The sequence below is a fragment of the Elaeis guineensis genome, chromosome 16 (assembly GCF_000442705.2).
Source record: "Elaeis guineensis isolate ETL-2024a chromosome 16, EG11, whole genome shotgun sequence".
In the NCBI taxonomy this organism is placed as follows: Eukaryota; Viridiplantae; Streptophyta; class Magnoliopsida; order Arecales; family Arecaceae; genus Elaeis; species Elaeis guineensis.
This window is the reverse complement of record NC_026008.2, coordinates 22,425,804-22,453,407: the sequence shown is the minus strand read 5'-3', so window position 1 is coordinate 22,453,407 and position 27,604 is coordinate 22,425,804. Positions and strand designations below refer to the sequence as shown.

Below are 27,604 nucleotides of genomic sequence, written 5' to 3'. Positions count from 1 at the left end.
CTTAGAGCCAGAGTTTGAGTGAGAGATCTAAGATGTCTTACAATCCAGAAAGGATGCCTTATGGGATGAATATTCAGAGGTACAGTGCTTCTTGATTAGAGGGATGGACTGATGCTCATCCAGACTATGCTAATGTAGAGCAGATATTAAATGATTCAGATATCTACGAGCATCACAGATACTTGACGAGATATTAAATGCAGAGCAGATCTTGAGGTTAGTATATCATTTTTTGTGCTTTGTACTTTAAAAGTTTAGATACATTTTGATGCATATTTATATATATTTTTTTTAATTTTAGGACGATAGAGTTGTAATATAATGTAAATAAATATATATTTAAAATTTTGGATCAAGATTTTCTGTACCGCTATCGAACTCAAAAATTGAATCCAAATATGTCAATAATATACAATATAATATAATTTTGGGGTTATAATTATGAATTAATAACTTGGAGACCAAAAAAAAAAAAAATAAAATAAAAAAAATTTGTAGTGGTACCGAACCGGTACTCCGGAGCGTACCGTGTGTCGGTATGGTATGGTATCGGTACCATACCGTATCGGCCTGGTGCCAGTACGGGCACTGGTATCAGTATAGCAGACTTTGGTCTAAACCATATATATATATATATATATAGATGCATGAATTTGTCTGCTATTAGGATGTTTGCCAACTTCTCCATGGAGTCGATGAGGTTGTGGGCAAAGCAGCTTTAGCTGCTGCCATCATGCCAAAGGATGTGTCCAACCAACCGAAATCTTGCCTGTGGATGCCCTAATTGAAGGTTTTCATGGAGAGTGGAAGAAATAAAGGGAGAGGAAGGCGAAGAGGCCATGCTTGATGACTTTGTGGAGAGGAAATTGGAGAGAGGATGTGGTGGAAGAGAGGGTGGTGGAAAGGTGGAAGAGTGGGGTAGTGCTGGATGAGGGGTTAGAGGGGGATGGGGTGGAGGGAGGAAGTAGTGGTGGTAGTGTCTGGTTAGGTATGGTGGAGGCAATTAGGGTTGAGAAAGAGAAGTCAAGAGTGGGAGGGAGAACACATGGTGGTGTGCAGGGGTCTAGGGTTGAGAAAGAAGCCAGCATCCTAGCCTTGAATCTTAACTTCCCTTGTTTGGATCAGTGATCCAATGGCTCCTAATGGCTCATTTTCAATGTCACCACTTAATCGAACCCTATTATATATTAAAAAAAAGGAGAAGTCATGCCTAGTTTTCCTTGCTTAATGCCTAGCCTCCTTGTTAGCCAGAGACAGATGGAAAATTTGGCTAAATTGGTTTCAACTATGGTATTAGTAATCAAAAACTTATTTCCTATAATACCCCTAGATAAATTGAAGCTGCAAATATGTTCTTCCCTCATTCTATGTAAATCTTAAAATCCATGGCATTGGCATATCGCCCAGCTTCTCTGAAAATCTTGCTACAACTGTAAAGTCTATTGTTGCGACTTTTTCCTTTTTTAATCACATCTCATTCGTAGCATCATCATTGATACATCTCCCTCTCTAGCCCCTTTTATCCTTTTTCTTTTTGCAGTTGATAGAAGAGTGGGGGAAATCCTATCGGAATGGAAGTGCACACAGTGGGCTAAAATTCATGATATGTTTTAGTTTTGGATTCCTTTGCTTTTTTTTTTTGATTTTGTTGATAAGATGGGAAGATCTCCATGAGAAGGAAAGTGGACCAGTAGCCTAAAATTCTTCATGGTATGCTTCACTTGGAGTCCTGAAATGCTCAAAAAAAAAGAAAGGAAAAAAGAAAAGGCACAGATCTATGCTTTTCCTTCTCTCTTTCTTTACAAAAGGATGGGAAAGCCCCATTAGAACAAAAATGGAGCAGTTCCAAAAATTTTAGGCTTATATTTTACATCTGTTGAGAATAGTCACTTATTGAATTTATGTTTTATCTTATATTGTACCTGAGGAGTAGGAGACTGGGTGTACTCGCTATAAATATGGGCACATTGCCCATAAAATAAAGAACGAAGATTTTGTTGCTCTCTTCTTTCTAACATGGTATCAGAGTGACGTTCTGGTTAGGATTCACACCCATGCCACCGCGCCACCCCCCTCCCCTTCTTTCCCATTCTCTTCTTTCACTCGTCTTCACTCTCAAGCCACCGCGCCAGCCCCCTCTCCTTTCCTTCTTTCCCTTTCTCTTCTTTTGCTCGTCACCAATCGTTGCCGCTTCTCCCCTCTTCTCTTCCGTGCATAGTAGATCACTAGCCCGCTGTCGCTTCGCTTGTCCAGATCGCTTGCCGCTCGTAGATCACCAGTCGCTTTCGCTCGTCCCCCCTCTCGCTCGAGCAAGAGGCCGCACGGTCGTTGCTCTCAGTGGCACCGACGGCGTCCAGTTGTTCCACCAGCCACGTGCGGCTCCTCTGCTACCCGGTGCGGCTGCTTTGATGCCACCACCTCTCTTCTAGGTGTCCATCCATGGCCTTCTAGCCTCCGACCATAATCTCTGGCATTTGCGGATTTTTCATCAGCCCTCTCTTCTTTCTAAATAAAAAAAAGGAAGGGGACAGTAGAGACAACTTTATGCATTGAGATCCTTCTGTCGGTATCTCTCTCTCGTTCCGCTGCAATGGCCTCCTCTGTAGATATGAAGCCGTCGACCACCACTCTCGGAACAATCGTCAAGCTAACGGGGTCTAACTATCTCTAGTGGTCACATGCCTTTTGCTTCCTCATTGGTTTGCAGCGGAAACTTCATCATCTGGGTGCATCATCCTAGCTCAGAAGACAAAGAATTTGTTGAATGGCAGTTGAATGATTATCTTGTTATGACCATGCTTCTCAATAGTATGGAATCTTATGTCAGCTCCAATATTATTTTTCTCGAAACAGCAAAGGAGATGTGGGAAGCTCTGCATCAGATGTACTCTGATGACAAGAATGTCTCGCACATCTACACGCTCTATGAGAAATCTTTGCCTTAAAGTAGAATGACAGATCCATTCATGAATACTTTGCAGATCTGAAAGGTCGCCTGGACGAGCTTCAAGTGTATCATCCTCTGTGGATATCTCTGTTGCGAAAGCTCAACGAGAAAAAAATTTTGTTGCCAAGTTTCTTTCTGGTTTTGATGACTCGCTCAGCCATGTCCACTCCCATATTCTTTCTGATCCTGTTCTTCCTTGGCTAGTGTGATGTCCCGTGTGCTTCATGTCAGTCCATCTTCTTCGGGCAGTGACACATCTGTTGCTGGCGGGAGAGAACATTCAGCACACATTGCCAACCGTGGTCGAGGACGTGGAAGTGGCGGATGTGGCCGTGGTCGGCAAAATTCATGGCCACCTTGTATCCATTGTGGTCGACATAATCATTTTTGTAATCACTGTTGGCAGAAGTTTGGTCGACTGGACGCCCCCAGGCCAAGACAGGCGACTTCTAATTTAGGTCCTGAGGCCAAAGTGGCAAACTCTACTGCAATTAATGAATTTAAGGATGGATCTGTGACTCTCTCAAAGATCGAATATGAGCAACTTCTCCAGCGTACAATGTTATCTCTTCATGCTATCTCCACTACATCAGGTAGCGCTTCTACTGTCATCCAAGGTCACCCTTGGATTCTTGACTTTGGTGCCTCACATCATATGATAGGTACTCCCTCTCTTTTTTCTTCTCTTCACCTGTCATCATCTCTAGCTCTTGTCTCTATTGCTGATGAATCGCCATCTAATGTTTCTGACAAGGGTATAGTCAAACCCTCATCATCTCGTACGTTGAATGATGTCTTATTTGTTCCTAAATTTTCTGTTAGTCTTCTTTCAATCAGCAGTCTAACTCATGAATGTAACTGTTCAGTCATCTTTTTTTCTTCCTATTGTGTTTTTCAGGATCTCCAGACGAGGAAGATGATTGGTGGAGGGCTTGAATTTGACGGCCTATACTATCTTTATGCACCTCCTGTAGTGGCATCGAAGGCTTTGACAGCAGATTCTCCTTTTTTATGGCATTGTCGGCTTGGGCATCTTGCACCAGCCAAGTTATCTCCTTTTGTTTCTATTCCCCCTACCTTGAATCATTTTGATTGTGAGGCTTGCGAGTCAGGCAAGCATCATCGTATCTCTTTTCCTCTTCGTGAAAATAATAGGCGATTTGTTCCTTTTGATCTTGTGCACTCTGATGTTTGGGATCCTAGCCCTACCACTGCCCTCTTGGGCTTTAATTATTTTGTGACGTTTATTGATGATTATTCAAGAATGACTTGGCTTTTCTTATTGAAGAATCATTCAGAATTTGTGGTGTGTTTCAAAAATTTTATAATGAAGTGCAAAATCAATTCTCCACCTCTATTAAAGTTTTGCATATAGACAATGCTATAGAATATGTCCGGTCTACTTTGTTTATGTGTTTTTGTAGCTCTCGGGGCATTATCCATCTGTCTTTATATGCTTACACATCTCAGTAGAATGGTGTTGCTGAAAGAAAAAACAAACATCTCCTAGAAGTTGCTTGAACGATAATGTCACATATGTCTGTTCCAAAGCAATATTAGGGAGATGCTGTTCCAACGGCATGCCATTTAATCAATAGGGTTCCATCCTCAGTTCTGTCTTGTAAAAGTCCTTTTTCTTATTTATATCCATCTGTGGAACCCTTTCCTCTTCTACCCAAAATCTTTGGTTGTCTGTTTTGTGCACGCCTTGGGACCGGGTCATGACAAACTGTCTCTTCGCTCTATACGATGTATCTTTCTTAGCTATTTATATAGTCAGAAAGGTTACCGCTGTTATGACCCATCCCGGTGTCGCCTTTATGTCCCCGTTGATGTCACCTTTTTTGAAACAACTTATTTTTCTAAACATTCTATTGCATCGGACACATTGTCTCACAACATTCCTCTTCTTTCCCTACTCCCTCTTGTGGATGATGATGCATCTGAGGATCGTCCTCAAAAACCTGTGCAGGTGTACACTCGGTGCAATAAGGAACAAGGAGTTGATCAGCCCTTGCCGTTGTCAACCTCTGTTGGAGATCCGCCATCTAGTGATGTACAATCAGCTCCGATATCCACTCATCCCTTTTCTGATTTGCATCTTCCTATTGCTGTTTGGAAAGGAAAGAGAACGTCCAGTGCTTACCCCATTGTTGATACTGTTTCTTACGATCATTCGAGCTCTTCTTTTCGCACCTTTACCTTGTCTCTATCTTCTGGGGCTATTCCTGACAATTTAGGAAGCTCTCTCTGATCCTAAGTGGAAGGCAGCAATGGATGAAGAAATGGCAGCTCTCATTTCTCGTGGTACTTGGGATCTCGTCACTCCACCATCTGGGGTGAAGCCAGTTGCTTGTAGCTGGGTGTTCACTATTAAATATCTGTCTGATGGTTCTATTGATAAGTATAAGGCGTGTTTAGTTGCAAAAGGTTTCACACAGACTTATGGCGTCAACTACTTTGAGACCTTCTGTTCTGTTGCTCGGCTGAACTTTGTTCGGATTGTTCTCTCAGTTGCTGTTAACTTAGGCTGGGAGATGTTACAGCTAGATGTTAAAAATGCCTTCTTATATGGTGATCTACAAGAAGTGTATATGGAGCAACCTCTCGGGTATGTTGCTCGGGGAGAAAGTGTGCAAACTCAAGAAGGCTATTTATGGTCTAAAATAGAGTTCGCATGCCTGGTTTAATAAATTTTGCAAAGTTGTTTGGGCTGTTGGTCTCAGAAGAAGCCACTCTGATCAATTTGTGTTTATTCGACAGAGTCTTGCTGGTCTTGTTGTTCTCGTTGTCTATGTTCATGATATTTTACTTACAGAAAATGACAAAAATGGCATTTGTATTGTTCGAGAATACCTGCAACAGCAATTTGCTATAAAGGATTTAGGCCAATCTAAATATTTTTTGGGCATAGAGTTTGCATTCAGCAAAAAGGGTGTGTGCTTTTCCAGAGAAAATATGCATTAGACTTACTGACAAAGACAGGTCTTTTGGGATGCAAACCAGCTGAAACTCCTATTGTGACTCAACCTGATTTTTGGAACTCAAAGGCAAAAAATTTCCATGATGTAGTTCGTCATCGTAGGTTAGTTGAAAAACTGATCTACCTCACTGTTACTCGATCAGACATCTCTTATGCTGTTGGCTTAGTTAGTCGGTTCATGCAACAACCAAAGATATGTCACTGGGAAGTTGTGATCAGAATTCTGAGGCATATTAAGGGATCTCCTGAAAAAGGCCTATTGTATCAGAGGCGTGGTCACCTTCGGGTGGAGGCCTTTTCCGATGCTGATTATGCTGGGTCAGTTTATGATAAGAGGTCCACTTCTGGCTATTGCATGTATGTGTGAGGCAATCTTGTTATCTGGCGGAGTAAAAAATAGAATGTGGTGGCCAGGTCTAGTGCTGAGGCTAAATACCAAGCCATAGCTCATACCACATGTGAGATTATGTGGCTGAGATCGCTGCTGCGTGACTTAGGTGTCTCTCACACAAAGCAGATGAAGCTGTTTTGTGACAACCAAGCTGCTATCTACATTGCTAGCAACTCAGTCTTTCATGAATGAACCAAGCATATTGAAGTTGACTGCCACTTTGTTCGGGATATTGTTATGTCAGGGATTGTTGAGACTCCTCACATTACTACTCAGGAGCAGATTACTGATCTGTTTACCAAACCTTTATATGCTGTTCGTTTTTCTTATCTTTGTAACAAGCTAGACATGTTTGATATATATGCCCCAGTTTAAGGGGGAGTGTTGAGAATAATCACTTATTGGATTTATGTTTTATCTTATATTGTACTTGAGGAGTAGATGGGGTGTACTCTCTATAAATATGGGCACATTGCCCATAAAATAAAGAACGAAGATTTTGTTGCTTTCTTCTTTCTAACAACATCAATTGATCTTAGATCATGAAACGGGATTGAGTTCTTCATGTGATTTGAGTGTCCTGGCTTTAATGGAATTTTAGGTGGAGAGTTGACGTATCATCTCTGTTAGAAGAGCTTGTACTTGTAGGGAGGTTGGGAGAGCAAAGATGGCGCTATTTCATGGTGCCCAAGGTATGAAGGGGTATTTTTGGAATATAAGCCCCGGGAAGCTAGTTTCTTTCTCTTCTGAGAAAGAAATGGACTCCTGGTAGCCAACCAAAAGGTGTGGTTATTTAGTGTGGCTTCATTAGGTTTGGCCTTTTAGTATTTCTCAAGAAAAAGACAAACAGTTCCCATCTATTTATTGCTTTTCTTGAATTTTATATGGTATTTTACTCATAGGTACGACAATCCAATTTTATTTGCTTTTAGAAATTCTATAAATATCATATATAATACTCCCCCCAAGCACACAAAAATGCAAAAAAAGGGAAAAAAAACCAACTCATTGGGTTAAGGAGCCTTGATGATCCTAACCTGACCCGCTGGTAAGTGGAGATTGGTTGACCCGAACCAGACCCATGGACCCAATAGATTGGGTTAGATGGGTCAGGTTAGGTTGGGTTAGTTCAAAAATTGCCACCCCTACTTAGGAACAAAAGATGGTGGTTGGTCTAAGTAAACAATCATGAGGTCTACGAGAACCATTGAGGCTATAGTTGAAGATGCTCAATTATTAATAAAGTAACCGTTCCTTCCTAAGTTTTTAGACAATGCTGCCATGCTTTTGACCTGTGGTCATTCTCTTTACAATTTTTTGCATGCGATGCTATAAATTGCAGATTATGATCTAGTTGTATTTATTGAACATGTTTAATCCTCATGTTAATATCTTTGTAGTTGTTTAATTTAGTTATGCTTGTGGTCCATGATTTTGAACATATCACCACCTGTTATCCCTTTTGTTGTCTGGTTTAATGCATTTGACTATGAAAATTTAATTTTCTTACAACAAGTTTGGAAGTTTAATATAGTTGTAGTTGTGGTTTATAATTCTTCCCTAACAGCCACTTGCTATTTCTTTATTGTCAGGATTTGGCATTTGACCTGTCTCTTTCTGCCTTGTTGGGGGATAACATATATAATTTTGGTGAATTGCTAGCCCATCCAATTGTAAGATATGATTTTGTTAATATATTTCTATATCCTTTCCCTTTAAAAACCTTGCATCCTATATGTAATTGTGATGCCTCTTATCTCTTTCATTTGGTGTAAATATCTTTATAGTGAAGCTTTTATCTAGAAAATGTTTAGCATTTTTCTTGTGATTGTTATGTTGACATCTGCATAATTTACCTGTAGAAGTCATCCATCATTTTGCACTCTCTTGTTGTGGCATAAAATGATATCAAATACATATTGTGGCCCTAGATGATTTTGGTAACTTTAAAAGTAGATTGTCTCTTATTTTCCCGAACCACTGTTGAAGGGCTGGTTTTGCTTTTCTCTAACTTTCTTTGTGTCTTTGTGTGTGTCTTATGTTTCCTGAACCAATGTCAAATGTTAGTTTTTGCTATTGTTACATATAATGATAATTAGAGTACATATGAGAAAGTTATTTGTGCATGTTTATTTGTCTTGTTGTGCATCCTGCATATCATGTTGCTGACAAGATGGAGATCTTTTGGAGATTTTTTTCCATGTACCAGGGTAAGATTGTGCATAGAGTTGGCTTTTGTTGTATCGTACTCAAACAATGCACCAAAAGAAGGGTTGGGTGTCAATAATTCTTCTGTTTATTTGTTGGAGGAAAGGTTAAGATTCTCACATGTTATTCGCTGTCGATCTAAATTTGAATCCTATAAGAAACTTGTTTAGGAATGGAATTAAGCTGGTTTAAATTTGAAAAATGAGAATTAGAATCATTAAATCTGTTTTTGGCCTTTTGTTTTAACTCCTAGGGGAGCATAATACCAATGCTTTTTAGAGGGAAATAATTCTTCTGTTTATTTGTTGGAGGAAAGGTTAAGATTCTCACATGTTCACTCAAATACTGACTGTCTATGTAAATTTGATTCCTAAGAAACTCATTTAGGAATGGAATTAAGCTGGTTCAAATTTGAAAAATGAGAATTAGAATCATTGAATCTGTTTTTGATCTTTTGTTTTAACTCCTAGGGGAGCATAATACCAATGCTTGTTAGAGGGAAATAATATAGATGGTTGGCTTGTCATCGTGGGATTCTAGCTTTGTCTATTAGACCAAATCTGGGGGTTATAGTTGTGGTTGTGTTCTGGTAGTGGTTTCCTTATTTTGTTTCAATTTCTTTACCATAAGGTTCAGTGCCTTTCTTGTAGTTAATATTATTTGGAGTCTTATAACTAAATTTGATTTTGGTAAATCATAGACCTTGCAAAATCAACTGTATCTAACAACCTTTTAGAAAAATGTACCTGTTGGGATGATTTTACATGCTTACAAGTATTGCATATGAACATGATGAATTCTGTGTAGATGAGGTGTTTGAAGCTTTTAATACTACATAAATGATTCATTGTCTTTGATCAACTGATGCATGCTAATGAAAGGCTATCTCTTATGGTGCCTAGTGTAGTGAATAAAGAGGATGTTATTTGGACAAGAGTGATAGGAGTTGGGTAATGTTAAGTTAAAAAATGCTTGATTTTTGATCTAGATGATTTTTTTTTTAAACCCTTTTGTTAGAGAAAAACATGAGCCATAATATATTATTTGTTTAGAATGAAGCCTCAAAGATATCTTTGGTATGAAGGAGATTCTTTCTTTATTTTTTTAATTTGCAGGGCAGGTGAGGGGGGCATAAATTAGATTAGAGTTTGGACATAAGTGAGTTTACCTTGTGCTTCTCTCATTTGCATGGTGTTGCCTCCAACTTCTCATCCTAATGCTAGAGTGGTTTCTGGGTGGGTTGGAAACTGTGCAGGATGATGAAGAGATGAGCAGGCTTTGTTTGCTATTGGCCTACATGAGGTAGATGGTTGGAGGCAGGATGAACACTTGTAGATGTTGGGTCTTTAGGGCTGTTACCAGTTTGGCCAATTTATGGTCTAATTGATGGTGTGACCCCATTTATGGTTTAATTACTGATGGTGTGACCCACTTACTGATGTTTGGAAACTTGGTTAGTGCTGCTTCTTCTCCTCCACCGCCTACTCCACCAACTAGCCAATGAAAGATGATGCCACTGGCAGCTTGATCCCCTTATTTGTCCTCGATTTTGCTTGCCGCTTCACTGCAGCCCATGGCCTCATTATCCAGGCTGTTCTTGTCCAGGTTGCCAATGCTTTCACTACCTTCCACATGACTGTGGCCCATGGTGTTGTCATCCAAGCTATTGCTGTCCGGGGCTCCAATGCTTTCACCACCTTCCTTCCACTCCATCATCCCCAACGGCACAAACCCCACCTTCCCCTGGCTGACCTTAGGGGGCTTAGCCTTCTTTGAGGTCAAGTCTATGCCTCTATGGCAATATGATACGTCTCCTTTCCAATTGAAACTCCCCAAAACCTGCCCACAACCCTTTACATCAGGTAGTTCGAAGTCATATACCTATTGGGATTTTGGTCTTCTGGCATGAAAATGGTTATATTTTGATAACCCATGATGATGGGCTAACCACAAGGTTATAGGTGCTCACACATGCAGGTTCGTGCGCACAAAAGAAAAGAATTGGAAAAAAAAAAAAGAACAGAAAAGGTTTTAAAAGTACACATTCTAATAGTATTTTTGGACAGGTACACATGCAAATAGGCATATTTTGGAGGATATGCACACACACACACACACACACACACACATACACATGTACACACATATATATACACACACATATATATATATATACATATACAGATATATATATATATATACACATACATATATACACATACATATACATACATATACATAGATACACACACATACACATACATATACATACATACATACATACATATACATACATATACATACATACATACATACATACACACACATACATATACACACACCTATACATACATATACACACACCTATACATACATATACATATATACACACCTATACATACATATACATATACATATATACACACCTATACATACACACACACACACACACACACGCACATATACATATATACACACACACACACACACACACACACATATACATATAGATACATATATGTATATATATATATACACACACACATATACATGTAGATACATATATGTATATATATATACACACACACACATATACATATACATACATATATGTATATATATACCTTTAAATTTTTAACAGTTTTACTTCACAGACACACCATGCTGATTTATTGTTTTGGTTAGCTATATGCAAGGTTTTAAATTTCATGGGACGGGGCTGTCCTGGTTTGCTCCCTGGGAGCGGGATGTGCCGCTCTCCCACTCCATTCCGACACTTGAGACAATGGATGTCCCAAGATATCAGGATTGGGATGTTGGGACAATGGCAGGATAGTCCTGTCCCAACATACGGGACGGTATCTGATCCCAGTGTCCCGTGAGACATCCCGTTGGGACCTGAATTCTTGGCTGCTTGGTGGAGTGAGGGAACAAATGCAATATGAGATGACAATGGCCCGTTTAAGCATAAGACAAGCAATTTTTTTAGGTTCTCATTCAAGCCAAATTGTGACATATGTTGAAATACCTTTTAATTGGCATTACCAAACACAAGAAAATGCTTTTTAAGCTTTTTAAATCTCCAAACAGATTTAATGTCGCTATCTTATTATTAAGCATGTGAAGTGCTTATGGGAAGGCAAAGTAATCTACAGACCAGGGAGTATTGCTTTATTTTTGTTTTTAAACTTTTAATGGGTGTTAAATGCTTTACTACCTTGACTGTACGATGTCCCCTATACTGGTACAGCCGTGAAGAGGAAGTCAATGGATTTTGGAATAACCACAATCAGTTTGTGCATGGATTTCAGTATATCCTCTTGTAAATGTGGTTGGAGACTTGATATGTGGAACATCTTCTTGCATGTGTATATACTGTCTATGCCTGATGGAAATCATTGTTGGGCATCTGTAAATCCCTCAGAATATTTTTTTTTCATGTAATTAAGTGTAATTTTATCACAATTGAATTTTTGGAGTTATTTATCCATGTTGCTTATAGGACGATGAATGCATCTTAGAATTTCCTAAGCTTTGGACACTAGGATGGTTGTTTTATTATTTATTTATCTGTCCTTTATTGCGAAGATTTAAATTGTGATTTTTATCTTCACTTGTCTTTTATTTTACTCTTTAATTGTGACCAATTGGAACCTAGATGGAGCTTCGGCTGGTGAATGGAAGCATATTTATCTTATTGAGGTGATTTGTAGATGTCTTCAGATGGACTACTGGATTTCATGAAAACCATGTGGCTGATTGTAAGGCATATTTACTTCAAAAGCTGCTCAAGATGTGCATATGCCCGATTGTAGTTTGTAAAGTTGATGAGTGGTATGCAAAGAGGGGGATGGGGGAAATTTAAAGTGAGCATATTGGAGGAATCATAGGAGTTACGCTGGTCAAGGACAAACTAGAGATTTGCATGAGATTGTGTGGGGCTATGGGCAGGTGCAGCAAAGCTTTAATGAGATCTTAGACCTTGTTAAGGGACTCAGATTTGTGTCACCTTTGGGCAAAAGGAGGGAAACATGTAACATAGAAATCAAGGCAAAGACAAAAGGGCACCAAAAATCTTGCAGTGAGAACTGATGTAAGCATGTGCAACAAAGCTCTAATGAAGTCTCGGACCCTGTTAAGGGACTCACATTTGCATCACCTTTTGGAAAAAGGAGGGAAAGATGTAAAATAGAAATAAAAGAAAAAAACAAAAGGGCTTCGAAGATCTTGTAGTGAGAACTGATGTAGCATTAGTTGAAGTGAAGAAAGAAGGATTTGCAAAACAAACACTTATTGGAATAAAGCTTGATAATTATGGTTTTGTTTTAAAGAGGAAGATAAAAGAGGACCTTCAATTTCACTTTTGTTTTATAATTGCTGTAGGAACATAGATAAGCCATTCAACTGTGTTAGATTGTACCTAAAAATTGTGTTGGAACCATTTCTTTTCTTGTTATTTTTGCCACTGTATTGATTCTTAATAATATGGAGATTTTCTACATGGTAGTCTTAAGGTTGTCATTCTAGTAGCAGGTGTCATGCTTTCATAGGTAGGAGTGAAGTTTGCAGTGCATCTGATAATAAATTTCTTGCAAATTGTTTACTTTTTTGCTATAATTTCATTTTTTCTGAAGCATTTTTATATATTTCTTTGCAGATCATTTTGAGGTAGGTGATGTGTGCTGCAGTCAGAAGCATTTCTTCTAGCTTTTTGTGTATTTGTTTGCCAATATATTGATCATACTTTCTTCTGTGCTTAATCATGGATGCATTTCATTGTCACCATTTTGCTTTTTGTCTTCCAATTTCTCTGTTTTCACATGCACCTTAGTCATGCATGATGAGCTTGCTACTTTTTTGCAGATAAATTGTCTTCTTGGAACCAAAGTGGAGTGGCTTTACTATATACTTCAGGCATTCAACACTGGCAATTTAGCTCTTTATCATGAACTTTGTCATGTTCACAGTACTTCTCTTAATGCACAACCTGCATTGGTAGCAAACCAGATGAAGCTAATGGAAAAAATAAACATACTCTGTTTGATGGAAATCATCTTTAGGTAAGATGCTGTTTGATATTACAGTTCTGCTTGAATTTATAGCTTAAGATTAGGTAGAAATTGGATGTTTCTGTGCACAGTCTTCTATAATCATTCTTCATAGTCGCTCATTTTACTGTAGCTTGTCTCCAGGTTAACTTTCTTGTTTCCTTGCAGCCGACCTTCGGAAGATCGGACCATACCATTAAGCATTATAGCTGAACGAACTACACTTTCCATAGACGATGTGGAATACCTTCTCATGAAAAGCCTCTCGGTGAGTTTATAATTTTGCAAACTCTCTTACAATAAGCAATTCTGTATTTGTTGTTGCTGATTTCTAGGTTGGTGATTGTGTGAAATTTAGAAGAACATGAAGTTATTTCTGAATTTTGTGTAATTATTTGTGCGGTTTTTTAATTGATTTTATGTGTGCATTACATCCTTCTATCATAGACAGCTTTAGTACTTATTTAGAGAACTGGGTGTGTTAACATGGAGCAATGAAAATCACCAAAACATATTTTAATGTTACGTAATTAGATGGAAAGAGAGTGCGAGCCTTAGCCTAATGGTAAGGTTGCTCTATTGTGGCCTACGTATCATGGGTTTGAAACTCCGAAAGAACATCTTCACACATGAGGATAAGCTGTGTACATCTAACCCACGCCAGATTTTCTAGTGGCAGGAGCCTTCTGCACTAGGATGCTCTTTAGTCAGATGGAAAGAATGAAGCTTATTGTGGTTATTTAACTAGTAGAACAATTATTGACCATTTTGCATCTTTTTATGTCTTCTTCGCATTGGTTAAATGATTAAAAATAATTCCTAATATGTCAAGTGAATTGGTCAATTGACTACCATATCTAAACCCATAATATCTGCAATGCATGTTATCAAAGGTGATCCCGGTATACCAAGTGAATTGGCCAATTAACTGCCATATTTGAACTCCAATCGATGCATTTTAGAACTGTACTCATAACAGCTCGTCAGATACAATACTATACTAGCATATACAAGTACACACAAATCAAACCATGGAATGCCATATTGGGCTGAACCACCCAGTACACCCCATACCGTAATATCAACACTCAGTACACCATTTCGTGCTGTATCGAACCACATACCAACACGATAATAGGATAGTACTAATACAGGGTCCAGTACAGAGATGGCGAACCTTGGATCAGACCTTATGATTAGTCACCTCTTCAAGGAATGCATGTGTAAATCATAGAACCTTTTGCGGACTACCACAAATTCTATAGAAGTTAAGGGAAAAAGGCATATCAGACTACCTTTATTTCCTTCTTTATGATTGTTCTTGTTGAAACTTCTCATCTTTGTTGTTATGCTTGTAATTCCAAGTTGACATCAATAACTCGTTGGTTTTCATCAATGTGGCAGCAATACCTTTTACTTTTTAAGCTGGGAACAAGAAAAAACTTGTCATGCATGGTCCCATCAATGAATGCACAGTGTATCATGTACTTCTGTTCCTAGAGATCGAACTCTACAATTTATTAGCATGTAAATGCAGGTTCAAGAGTATGTTCTTTGTCAATTTTTTAGGCAATTATGGTATGCCGATGCTATTCTTTGATTTGAATTCTTCTTGGGAGTTGTGGCTTTCCTCTATGGAATGGTCTATGTATATGCAAACTTACTGGGGAAATGAAACAAAGGCAAGGGATTTGCTTAGTGTGGCACATTTTGGATGGACAAAGGAAACTGGTTTTTTAGAACTCTGCTGTCGAACATCCCAATGAAATAGCATTGGAGATCATCACTATGCTAGAAGTGTCACCTTTACCATTTTCAAGAGGTGTGATGAAATGCAGTGGTGGCCTTATCTTAAATGGTAACCAGCTGCAAAGTTTGTTGGAATACATCTTTACTTTGACCTTGTTCATCTACCTTAGAGGATAGATATACTTCTGCCTTGTAAATTTTTTCATTCTATTTCCTAACAAGATTGCTGTTTTTAAGTTATATGAATATAAAGGGAACTTGCCTTTTAACAACAAATGTGGTAGCTATTGCATGGCCTAGGGAGAGAAGCCCGTTATGTATAATTTGTGTAGATTTAAGTACAATTGTAATAAAGCCACATAAAACAAGATGAAAATTTAATTTAATATGTGAACAAGAAATGATGAATGCCATGATTGTTAGAAATACTAAACTTCATTGGTGTTTAATGTTCATATGGTGTGGAATCCATGTGTTGATATTATATGCATTGTTAGGGCTATATGCCAATCAAAATATGCTTGTTCATAACTTGCTGTTTTCACTACATCCTAACATCTTGGGATGATCATACACATGGTGGCTCAGGGATGTGATATGAGAAGGGGTTCCAAGTCTTGAGCCAAATAAGGCTATTTTTCGTATGGTCTTACCAAAGAGTTAAAAGGGAAGATGTCAAATTGATAGAATGAAGCAGCAAGCACCTATGGGAGAGTTGAGCCAGCCTGAAGGTAGCTTGGTGTGGAGAAGCAGTCTATAGGTCGAGAAACAACCATGATAAACTATTATGAGCAAGGCTAGACGAGGGCAGTACAATAGGATTGAGGTAGATCTAGTGCGATAATTGGTTTGATAGATGATGTAGGATTTGACTAGTGTGATAAATGTGAGTAGTGGAGGTTAGTCAGCATTGGTTGCCAGAATTGTCAAGGGTGGAGGCTAGACGTGAGCTAATATCGCTAGAGGGGGCAGTTACCATATCATTTGTCTTTCAATATAAATAATAGATTGTAATTGGAACAAAGGATACTTTCATCAATCGTTGAAATTAATTTAATTTATTTTTGTTTTTATTTTTTATCTTTAAATTTCTTGCTTTTATTTTGCCAGTAGGATTTTAAATTACTAGCAGTAGCAGCGAAGGTTGGCAGATTCGGTGCTGGAGTTCGTGCCGGTTGACCGACGATACGGATTGATATTGGATCGGACCGATGTGAACCGACACAAAGAAGGAAACTGAGAGGAGGAAAAGAGAAAGAGGGGAGGAGGAGGGGAGAGAGAAAAAAGAAAGGAAAAGCTATCGGAGAAACCGTCGGAGGGCCTCTGGCTGGCCATCGTGGTCGCTGGATGGCATAATTGTAGCCTTCGATGCTGCAAGCGTGAAACAGAGGCGACCATCCATGTTGCATTTTTTTTTAAAACCTCGATTATAGTCAAGCTGGCACATTCATTGCCGGCTTCACTGTTTCTTAGATTTTTTTTAGAAAAATCCTCAAATAGTGAAGCCGGCAATGGGTTTGCCAGATTCATTTAAATGAAGCCAGCAAACCCATTGCCGGCTTCACTATTCATCTTCGTTTTTAAAAAAATCCGACGAGTGAATAGGCTTGGTCGCTCTTGTTCTGTGGTCGTGGCTCTGCCTGTTGTTTTTCATTGCTTGGTGACTACGGCGGCCATCCGGCACTCTCCGGCAACCTCTCTGCTGGCTGTGCCTTCCTCCGGTATTGTTGCTTTTCCTCTCTCTTTCTTGCTTGATTAAATGCTTTATTGGGCAATGTCGAGCTGCGGAGGCCTCAGCCCTCCAACGGCCTCAATGGGTCATCGCCAGCCTCCAATGGCGTTGTCTCGTCTCCTCCTCTCTCTCTCTCTCTCTCTTTCCCTCTCTTTCCTTCTCCCTCCTTTGATGTGCTGTTTTTCTCGGCCGAACCTTCCTAATTTGCTGTCGGGATGGATCGGATGCCCTGAACCATCCGATTCGGGATGGTTCGGCAATCCTTGGTAGCAGCAGTAAAATACTTTGATTGTAGCTGCAGCTACACCTTATCTTCTCTTCTTCTAAACGTGCGGTGTGATATTAGTGAAGTTTTTGAAGGTTAAGGCACCTAAACTCACACTAATCATCGTCTTTTCATTACCCCTTTCCAACATCCAACATATGTGGTTTGCTTGTGCATCTGCTTTAACCTAAGCCACAAGATTTGTTATCCTTCTCCATCAGCCAGCAAGCTTTGTGGAATGCCCGTCTCTTGCTCTTGATGATTGAAGAGAGATTTGGGCCAAATAAGTTTATTTGGCATGCCCGATGGGACCTTGTTGTGCAGCTATCATCATATAGTTGACGAGTATAGATGTTTGCCGGATAACAGCGACCCATCTATCAATCGATCTTCTATAGGAAGTAGCCATGCAACTTCACCCCTATCTGGAAGAGATTCGGTGTGGCCTATTGGAGGCGTTTTCATGCCAAGTGGCTGCTGTGCTCCAACCACTTGAAGAATGAAACAGGAAAACTTTGAAGCTGATTACAAAATGAGCTGAAAGGCTCGTTTTTGTTATTGAAGATCAGAATGATCAGCCATAGCTTGCTTTGACGCATATTGTGGTAAGATTGGTAGACCAAACTTGTGGAAAAAGTGTATCGGCCTATCCACATTCATGAAGAAGCACCAGGTTTTCGATAAATCTGAGTATCTGGTTTTGACCTGTTAAGAAGATGAGGCTGAATGTTATCTAGTGGAGCCTTAGGAGTTCTCAAACCAAGGTAAAGTGGGAAAGTGTATCAATGATGTACAAGAGATTGTGTTGGATTGAGGAAGCTGTTCATACTTCGGTCAATGAAATTAGCTGCCCCTTCATGTATGGGGGGTAAAGCTGTGGTCCTACGATACTCACCACCTTTGTCATAAGAGCTGAAGGGCAACTATGTTGAAGAAAGCCATGATGTCTTGTTCAGATGATGTGGGCATTGAAGCCATATACTGGGGGCCATTATCATTTCAGCAATTTTTGTAGATTTTATATGGAATGGATCTTAATCATTTGGATGGTCAAGGATTTTCATGTCGAATATGGATAATGTGGATCTCAGTGCTATGTAAAGATTCTCTAAAAGATTGAGGGAGAGTTAAGTTTTGTTTGAGAGCGGAAATAGAATAAAATGCGGAACAATATTGAATTGGTTGGTGAAAAGATAATTTTCTATTACTAGGTTTTGTCTAAGAGTCTAAAATAATGATATCATCCAAATGCCTCACTATCGAGGTTTGGACTTTGCTTTATAGATCTCTTACAATAAATTTATCCTTTCCCACTCATCCTAGAGCATTTTGGACATTTGCTGGGAAGTGTCTATCCTGGCAAGGATATTCGGAAGCTGGGACTTGCATGCCTCTAATTGTTGCCGAGCCTCATCCAATGGTTTGGAATTTTTCCTCGTTGTCAACTTATTCATCCTCTAAAAGATATATTTCTCGGTGGGCTTTGATCAGTTGTGCTTCAAGGGACACAGTCAGGCCCTTTTGGAGGTGAAGTTTATCTTGAATTGATGTGCATGTGTCTAGGGTGGGCTTGATTTCTTCTTCTGAGGTAGTGACTTCAATCTTTAGTTCATTTGTGTAGGATGTTAATGTGTCTTCTTTGGTCAGGTTTGCTAATAGATGGTGGACGTGAGAAATGTTAGCTAGCCTATCTTGGAGGTCAATAGCCTGGTTCACCAAAAAATAGGCTGAGTGCCATAGAGTTGGGTTCATTGATGGAAGTAGTGATAACATGCTGCAATGACTTCTTAATCATCCTCACCTTTGTAGTTGTGTCAAGAGTGGATGAATGGCCGATCCAAGTGTCAACTGATTGAGCCAACAACCTAGCTCTAGCACTGACCAGAGACAGGAAGATGGAGAGGTTGTCGAGGCCCTTTAAAAGAGTCCAAGTCAATAAAAAAAGGGATGCCTTAGAAAAAGGAGATAAATAGTCTCATGACTAATGGTCGAAGAGATGTAAAGTGGTGCTTTAGGAGATGTAGTTGGAGTTGGAGTGAATATGGGTTTGGACTCATTGATTTAGGGAATCTGGGCCATTGTATTGGTAGCGCGGACCAAAAGATGCCTCGGTGCCTGAGGCTTTTGAGGGTGGTCAAGTTAGGGAGATCAAGAAGGTTGAGTTAACTCGATCATATCTTCTCAAGGCTTGGCCCGCGGCAAGTCTGCAATGTTGGTGGCATCATTAAGTGACCAATTTTATGGTGGACTTGGAAGATGTGGTCCCACCTATCTTTGTTGGACATCTCACTCTATCGTTTCATAGAAGCGAAGTTGAAGGAGTAGTCTTGGCCTCTTGGGTTTGTGAATCACTACCTTTATCTTTTTCGAGTTGGAGACTTCAGCCTTGGCTGATATTAATCAAACTAGGGGAGCCGTCGTTGGGGTTGTAAAATTAAAGATCAGTCATATATGATTGCAAATGTGTATTTAAATATATCGGCTCAATTCAGTTAGAAGAATATAAATACCTTTGTCCTTGACTGGAGCCTAAGTCTTGCTCATAGATGATGATGGGGATTTTTGTTGATCGGTTGTGAACCAGAAGGAACATCTATTGTTGAGTTGCGAGGTGAGCTAATGTCGATATGATTAAAGATGTTGCCACTCTCACAATGAACGTTGGTAATGTGAGCGTCCTACTAATGTATAAACTCTCCAATCATGGTATGTTGAAGGTCAAGAGGGACAAATTTATAGTCTAGGCATGATTGCTCATGAAAAAAGTCTAAAAATGCAATCAGATGTGGCTTGAAAATAAGTAGCCAATCAAAACGTGAAGTATTCAGAGAATAGAGGGCAGATAAGGGATACCTTGGATGAAATCAAATTGATGGGCAAAGAAATTAGGAGAATAATACTCATCTAAGTTCTTGTTATTGATTTATCTATAATTGCACCAATGAAAAGATATCTGGGAATTAGGAAGTCCTTCTAGAGAAGTCCCATAGCTTCGACCTCTTCTGGGGTTACATTAGCTTACAGGAATACTAGCCCAAGCAGGTTTCGGAGAATGGAGGAAAGGAAATCGCAGATTTATGCTTGTATGAGAGGCACCTTCATAGAAGAATTTGAACTACTCCGTGAAAGAAATGGATCCTGAGGTGAGCATATTGATAACCAATGGGAATGGTGTCGGCCACATCAGTTATAGGCAGACAAATCTTTGGGAAGTAGGTTTATAGCCAAATTTGGAGCAACCAAATGGAACCTTCACATCTCTAACATCTAGAGGTAATATATAGGCTAAAATAATAGGTGTTAGGGCTACTGGACAGTCTTTGGGGCTATAATCAACATAAAGTGCACTTTGATTACTTGGACCTGTTGAGAGGTTAACAGGTATTTACAGATCTAGATCAGAGGAAAGGTAACATATTATTGGTGTGAGATAGCTCGGTACAATGGAGAAATGTTTGCGTATAGAAGTTGTAGCTGACTAATTTATTCGGAGGCAGGCGGAAATCATCCTTCTAGACCTTAACAGGGGTGTTGGCACTAAATAGTTCATTGGGTAGTTTGAGGTTAAAAAGGATACACAAGTCTAATAGGCTTGGGCCAGTCATGCCGTGATTTAAATGGGAAGAGTTGGTCAAAAGAGACTAGAAAAACAAGACACTGAGAAGTAAAGGTCTGTTAGCCATGGGAGGGAAACTGTAAGGAAAAGAATCAAGTAACATCTGTTAAGAATTACGGTCGAACCACTGGTTTCAAAGGTCAGACTGGGTCGACCATGGCTGATGATAGTTGGGATTTTTTTCCTGATCAAGGTATTAAACCTCGGCCACCTCGGCCTCTCATAAAGAAAATATTCTTTAGGGTGACAAGGAAAGATGGAAGAAACAGATTTTGGTACCTGGGATTTAAAAAGAGGGCTTAACATGTAAGATTAGAGGGTTCCTGAATCAGTATTGAAAGGTCTATAGACTGTGCAACCTCGGAATGCTCAAGTTGTTCTTGCCTTCTATGGGCAGGAGCATGAAGTGAAGCATGATCTTGGCTTATCTTATTGTAGGGTAGGAGTAGACACTGGAGCTCGCAGACAAGGAGGCGTAAGAAAATAAGAGTTGTTACAGGATGATGATAGGAGATGACTTCTCTAGGGCTTTCGAAAGACATTGGTGCCATACAAAACCATGTTGTAGAAAGATTCTAATCAACTGTGGTGCCTTAAAAGTGACCTAATCAGAGAAAGAACTGTCTTACCAAGATGTGGACAATTCGTGGAAGAAGAGATGTGCTGACTGGAGCTAAAGCCAAGGAGGAGAATACTTTGAAAGTGTGGGAATCCAAAAGGCTTATTCACTTCAAATGCTTGAATGTCGGCAGTAAATTTAGCGCATGTGGTATCCAGAACATCTCATCATCCTTTTGATTGGCAGTCAATGGTATGTGATGGATATTGTTTGTGCCATATCATGACATCTAGGAATCATCATGCATGTGGGGGCTTCGGGGTGTGATCTGAGAATGGGTTCCAAGCCTTGAGCCAAATAAGGCAACTTTTCTTGTAGTCTCAACAAGGAGTTAAAGAGGGTGTCACTTGATAGACTGAGCAAGTGCTGTATGGGAGAGCTTAGCCGATTTGAAGGTGTAGTCTATAGGCCGAGAAACAACCGGGTTAAACTATTATGAGTGCGTCGAGCAAGGAAATTGCAATAGGATATATAGGTTGATTAAGTGTGATAATCAGTTTGACAGATGATCCAAGATCTGCCCATGATGGTAAATGTGAGTAGTGGACGGCAATTAACATGAACTGTCAGAATTGTTAGAAGTGGAGGCTTGACGTGGGCTACTATCATTGGAGTGGGTGATTACCATATCATTTGTCTTCTAGTATAAATAATAAATTGTAATTGGAACAAGAGATCCTATTGATAATTAATGCAATCAGTTTATCTTCAAGTTATTTTTATTTTCACCTTTATCTTTAAATTCCTTGCCTTTTATTTCCTAGTACGACTCTATGTTACTGGTAGGAGCACCAATAGAGTACTTCGATGGTTCGGGTTACACCCTATATTTTCTTATTTCGAATGAGCAGTGTGATGGTAGTAGAAGTTCTTGAAGTTCCAGACACTTGGATCCATATCACTTATCATCATCATCATCATTTCATTATCCTCTTTCTGGCCAATCCAACAGCGGTGGTATGCCCACATATCTACCCCAAGCCATGAGATTTCTCACTCTTCTCCATCAGCCAGTAAGCATCTTGGCATGCTTGTCTCCTGGTCCTGATGGTCGAAGAGAGAGTTTGATCTTACACCTACCCATATTTGTTTCTGTGCATTAGTTCTCACTAGAAGCAACAAATGTTTCTCTTACTGCCTTGTGTTAATGTGCTCAACCCAAGTATATATGTGTACTGGTCATGATTAGGTGACTAATTGATTATGATGTGTTCTACCTGAGCAAACTTGGGCAGTTGAATAATCACACCATTTTGATGCCTATGCAGTGTACTGTCATGGTGAGGTGACTAATTGATAATGATGTTTTTCTACTTGATCATGCTTGAGCAGTTGGATAATCATGTTATTCGGATGCCTATGCTTGAATCCAATGATTATTTATGATTAATGAGCACAATGATTATTAACATGCTTGTTCAATGATTATTAGGGATGAATGAACTCAATGATTATTAACACACTTGATTTGAAGGTAGAGGTAGCTTTTGAGGACAACACATGCCTAGTGGATCTGTAAAAACGTTCCAAGTAATTGGATTTATTGTATTTATAAATCTATTTTTTGGTAAGAAATCAATATGTATTAATATTAACACATAAAAGCATACATCCCGTGCAACCCAAAAGAATGGGCCATATCCAACCAGTTGGCCCAAGGAGCAACAAAAGTATCCCAAAACAAAGCAGAGAAAAGATACAGATATACAAAAATAAAGTATCCTGTAACATTATCACAAAAGTAGATAAATACAAAGTCAACAGTAGAAGAGTAAAGTATAAGATTCCAGGTAGATGTGTGAGATACTGGAGCTAGCACTTCCTTCCAGAATTGCAGCAAAGAGAAGTATAATGGGCTGATGAATAACTGAGCACCCAGTATATTACCCAGATCAGTAATATAGGCATTTACTTGAAGTACAGTATGCAGCAGTGTTGATTGTAAGAGTTGACATAATACTGCAACAGTTAGAATATTGAAGACCTTAGGTGAAGTGTAAGTTTTCAAACTGTGCAATTTAAAAGAAATTCCAGACTATAGTGTTGGACTAGCAAGTAAGAAACATTGAGCCTATTAATAATGAATGTGAGGAGCCTGCCGAACTGAAATCCAATTATTGACAGTAGGTTGAAGTAGAACATGTGATAAAGGACCACCAGCAGTAAAGTGTAGTTACATAGACTTCCGAAACTGTAACATTGATATGGTAAGGATGGGCATTGAACAACATTGCAAGTGAAATATTGAAATATCTAACTCCCAATCCACTCTGTAAAAGCTGATAGAAGGTGAGTCGGATGAAATTAAAAAACTGTATGGAAAACCACCAAATGAAATCAAACCAAGTTTCAGTTGTAATCATCATATTGTTTCCACAAGCTGAAACAGCATCCCTGAAACAGTCAGCATGTAGCAGAGAAAGGCAACTGCAGCAACACAAACAAGCTAAAGAAAGAGGCTTCTTAAGATTACTTATGCCTAGGAAACCCAATGCCATAATCATCTGCTTGAAGTAAATGGAGACAGGTAGCATCAAAGTCATCCACGGAATACCACACAAAATCACCCAAAAGTGCCTTGTTAGCTGGGTAATCAACCACCTGATTAGCTTCCTGATAAGTATGAGAAATATTAAAAGAACTGGCAGAGTTTTTCCAATACCAGAGATCTCTAAGCAGAGGGTGGTGAGCAGCGACTGCAGCTGAATCCTTGGTTATCCAAGAGATGATTGTAGCCAAATCAACCTTAATCCAAATATTAGTTGCATGAAGCTCTTGAATAGCCTGCCTGGACACCTAACCAAGCTGCATTCAATTCGGCAAGAGGTACAGAAGAGGAAGACAAAAGTTTACCTCCTGCTCGAATAACATGAGTATTGTGATCTCTTATTACATAGGCTGTCACGGCTTTGTCAGGTAATACAGATGCATTAAAATTAATTTTCAGTTTGCATAGGAAGGAGATAGCCACGACAAAATTGCAGAAGAAAGTTTAGAAGAAGCAGAAGGTGTACAACCACTCCAGTGCCTAACTGGCACACTTGTAGAGAGATTGGATGTAAATAGTGCATTAATGAAAATCTGTGCTTTGTGAATAAGTTGTTGTGAAGATTTCTGTACCTGGTTAAAGATTCTGTCACATCTAAACTGCCGTAATAGCCATACCAAATGCACAGCAAGCAGTTTCTTTCGTTTCTTTATCAAGGAATTTGACATAAAGTCAAACAATTCCACCAAAGTTAGAGGTACAAACCTAACTTGGCATATCTGGCACATCAAACTCCAACATGCATGAGCAAAAGAATACGTAACAATTACATGAGTGCAGTCCTCAACTTGTGGGACACAAAGATCATAGTCTTGAGAATAAAGATAGGCAATATCACAATGAGCAAGAACCTCTTTACATGGTAATCTTTCCCATCCAAGTCACTACCAGAATGTTTGAACACCAGGTTGAAGAGGCATTTTCCAAATGGCTGCACAAGGAATAGGAGGGGCCGAGTTTTGCTGAATGGGGAATAACTTGGCAATATCATGTAGAGTAACAGAAAGCATTTTAGTAGACCTCCAAATCAGCTGATCCGACCAGATACCATGAGGAATGGATATAGTTTGAATCGGTGTCATCATCTCAGCAAAAAATAAAGCTTGTAACATCTCCAATCGCCAAGTCTTCGATGGTGTAATAAGCTGTGCCACTGATAGATTAAGACGTTGTGCATCGATATTTAAAGTAGGGGAGGCAATAAGAGGAATAATAGACATCCAAGGATCTGCTTAAACATTAATTTTATCACCAAATCCCAACAACCATTGGAACTTAAATTGCACCTCATGTCTAGCATTACAAATCTTTACCCGAATAGTAGAGCTATGCCTAGGTTTATGATATTGCACTCAAGAACCAGAAAAATGATATTTTGCTTGAACTAATTTAGCCCATAAGGAGGAAGAATCCAGAACAACTTTGCAGCTAATTTACAGAATATATTATGCCTAAGGTGTATTAAAGAAGGTAACCCCAATCCACCCTGCACTTTAGGCAAGCAAACAATTTCCCAAGCTAAAGGATGGTTTATAAATTTATCGAATTACATTATTGATGCTCTTATAATTATGTGTAGTTTGGCCTATTCATCTAAAATGTGCTATACTAAAATTTCAACATAATTCAGATGTCTGACATTAACACAAGTAGTTTTTTGAATCCTTGCATTTTTTGTCATTATTAAAATTTCTGTATTGATTTTTGTTGCTACTTACTGCCCACCACTGTAATGTTAATGATGAGACATTTCTATGCAGGTTCATCTTATTGAAGGCATTATTGATCAGGTTGAGGGGACAGTCCATGTTTCATGGGTACAGCCTAGGGTTTTGGGGATACCGCAAATTAAATCCTTGCGAGATCGTCTAGATAATTGGTTGGGCAAGGTGCATACAGCTTTGTTGTCGGTTGAAGCAGAGACACCTGACCTTGTGGCTTCATGATGTGTGTTTCGTAGTCCTCTTAACAATTTGTTATGCAGAAGGAGACCAAAACAACGAATGTTGCAGCGGCTCCCTGCTCTGGAACCCTATCTCTTTTGCACCTTCCTATCTTAAAAATTTTGTGAGAGGGGTGGCAGCTTTATGCTCACTGAGGTACCTGTATTTGGTTTGTATTTTTCAATTTCTAGAAAGTGCTAAAACATAAGATACATCTTTGCAAAGTAGCGAGCAGGGAACAGAAAAAGGCGGGCTGGTGAATGTTTCTATTCTTTCTGAGTTCAGGTCATTGCACATTCATGTGAAGGAATAGTGCATGCTTTGACGACAGTGCAAGAAAATGCTGGCCAGTTTTTCTTACAAGCATCACCATCATTATCACTAGCAACATTATCATACTTATCCATGTGCTGTAATTATTTGAATTTATTTTTGGAACAACAATATACATTTTTATATACTTTTAAAATTGCATGGAGACTGAGAATTAGATAAGAATGGTGCATCAGTGATTCAATTTGTTGGCATCAACACCTCCATATTTTAATCATCAGGGTTGAGAACTTCATATTAGCATTCCGCCTTATAATTATACTGCTTATTTGAAGCAGTCAAAAAATTTGAATTATAAACAAAAGCGAACCATTGGAGCAGTGAGTGGGCATGTTATTCGTATTCTGTTTGAACACTTTATGCTTCTTTCCTTTTAATTTAAGAAATCACCATCTAAGTCGATAGTGTTGCCTTGCATTTGTTGAAGTATCCATATACATTGCTGAACCAGATCAATAAGGAAAGAAGATGAGCAAAAGTCTTCCTTTTCTTGCCTTACCTGTGCACCCAAGAGCAACTTTGTTAGATTCGCTATGTATGTTGCATTCTGTGTTCATCGAAGTATTCAGAATATATTCACTCTCCACTTTGGTCGGTTTGCACTCACACCCTTTCGTCTTTAGAAATTTTTAAATGGGTTCTTACTATCATGATTCAATGCGATCCGGATTTTCGTTAACAAGGTAGCATCATGCGCACATTACATGATAATTTAAATAGCTTAAATTTCTTTTAGAGCTAAAACACCCTTGATATAAATTGTTTGGGTGGAAGTTTCGTGCTAAGAAAATTATTGAGGTCATGACTTGTTTAGAAATAACTAATTTATGGGGTTGCTAGCTAAAAGATCATCTGTTTTTATCCAGGATCTAAATATAGTGTTCAGATACTTTTGAGCGTTGGTGGTACTCATCTGGTTGTGATCTAACGTGATCTTCTCTTCAAAATTCAAACTTCTCCCACTTGGTGGAGAAAGTGTAATCAACAAAACATCAACAGCATCACATGGTGGTGGAAAAGAGGTGAGGACAGAAAAGTAGGGGTGGTGAGTGGAGCAAAGTTTTCGGCAACTACACTATCTACTTGCCAATAATGGGCCAATGCGAGTCACAATGGTGAAATCTTCACCCCTTGCACCCCCACGGACAAGGCTAGTCGTTTGCTCACACTTGACAGGTATGATGGCTAATATGCTCTCCACCTTGTCTATGCTAGCTTCTAA

General features: G+C 39.1%; 1 protein-coding gene across 1 annotated transcript in view; it reads left to right on the top strand.

Annotated features, from left to right (window-relative positions):
• The window catches only part of LOC105060648 (26S proteasome non-ATPase regulatory subunit 13 homolog B), a 38,383-nt gene extending 11,856 nt beyond the window's left edge, over positions 1-26,527 (top strand). Inside the window, exons 3-6 of the mRNA XM_010944438.4 lie at positions 7,914-7,994; positions 13,393-13,589; positions 13,746-13,845; positions 25,867-26,527. Coding sequence (XP_010942740.1) covers positions 7,914-7,994; positions 13,393-13,589; positions 13,746-13,845; positions 25,867-26,052 — 564 coding nt within the window. The 3' untranslated portion in view covers positions 26,053-26,527. The remainder of the gene's footprint in view (positions 1-7,913; positions 7,995-13,392; positions 13,590-13,745; positions 13,846-25,866) is intronic.
• Positions 26,528-27,604: the final 1,077 nt, after the last annotated feature.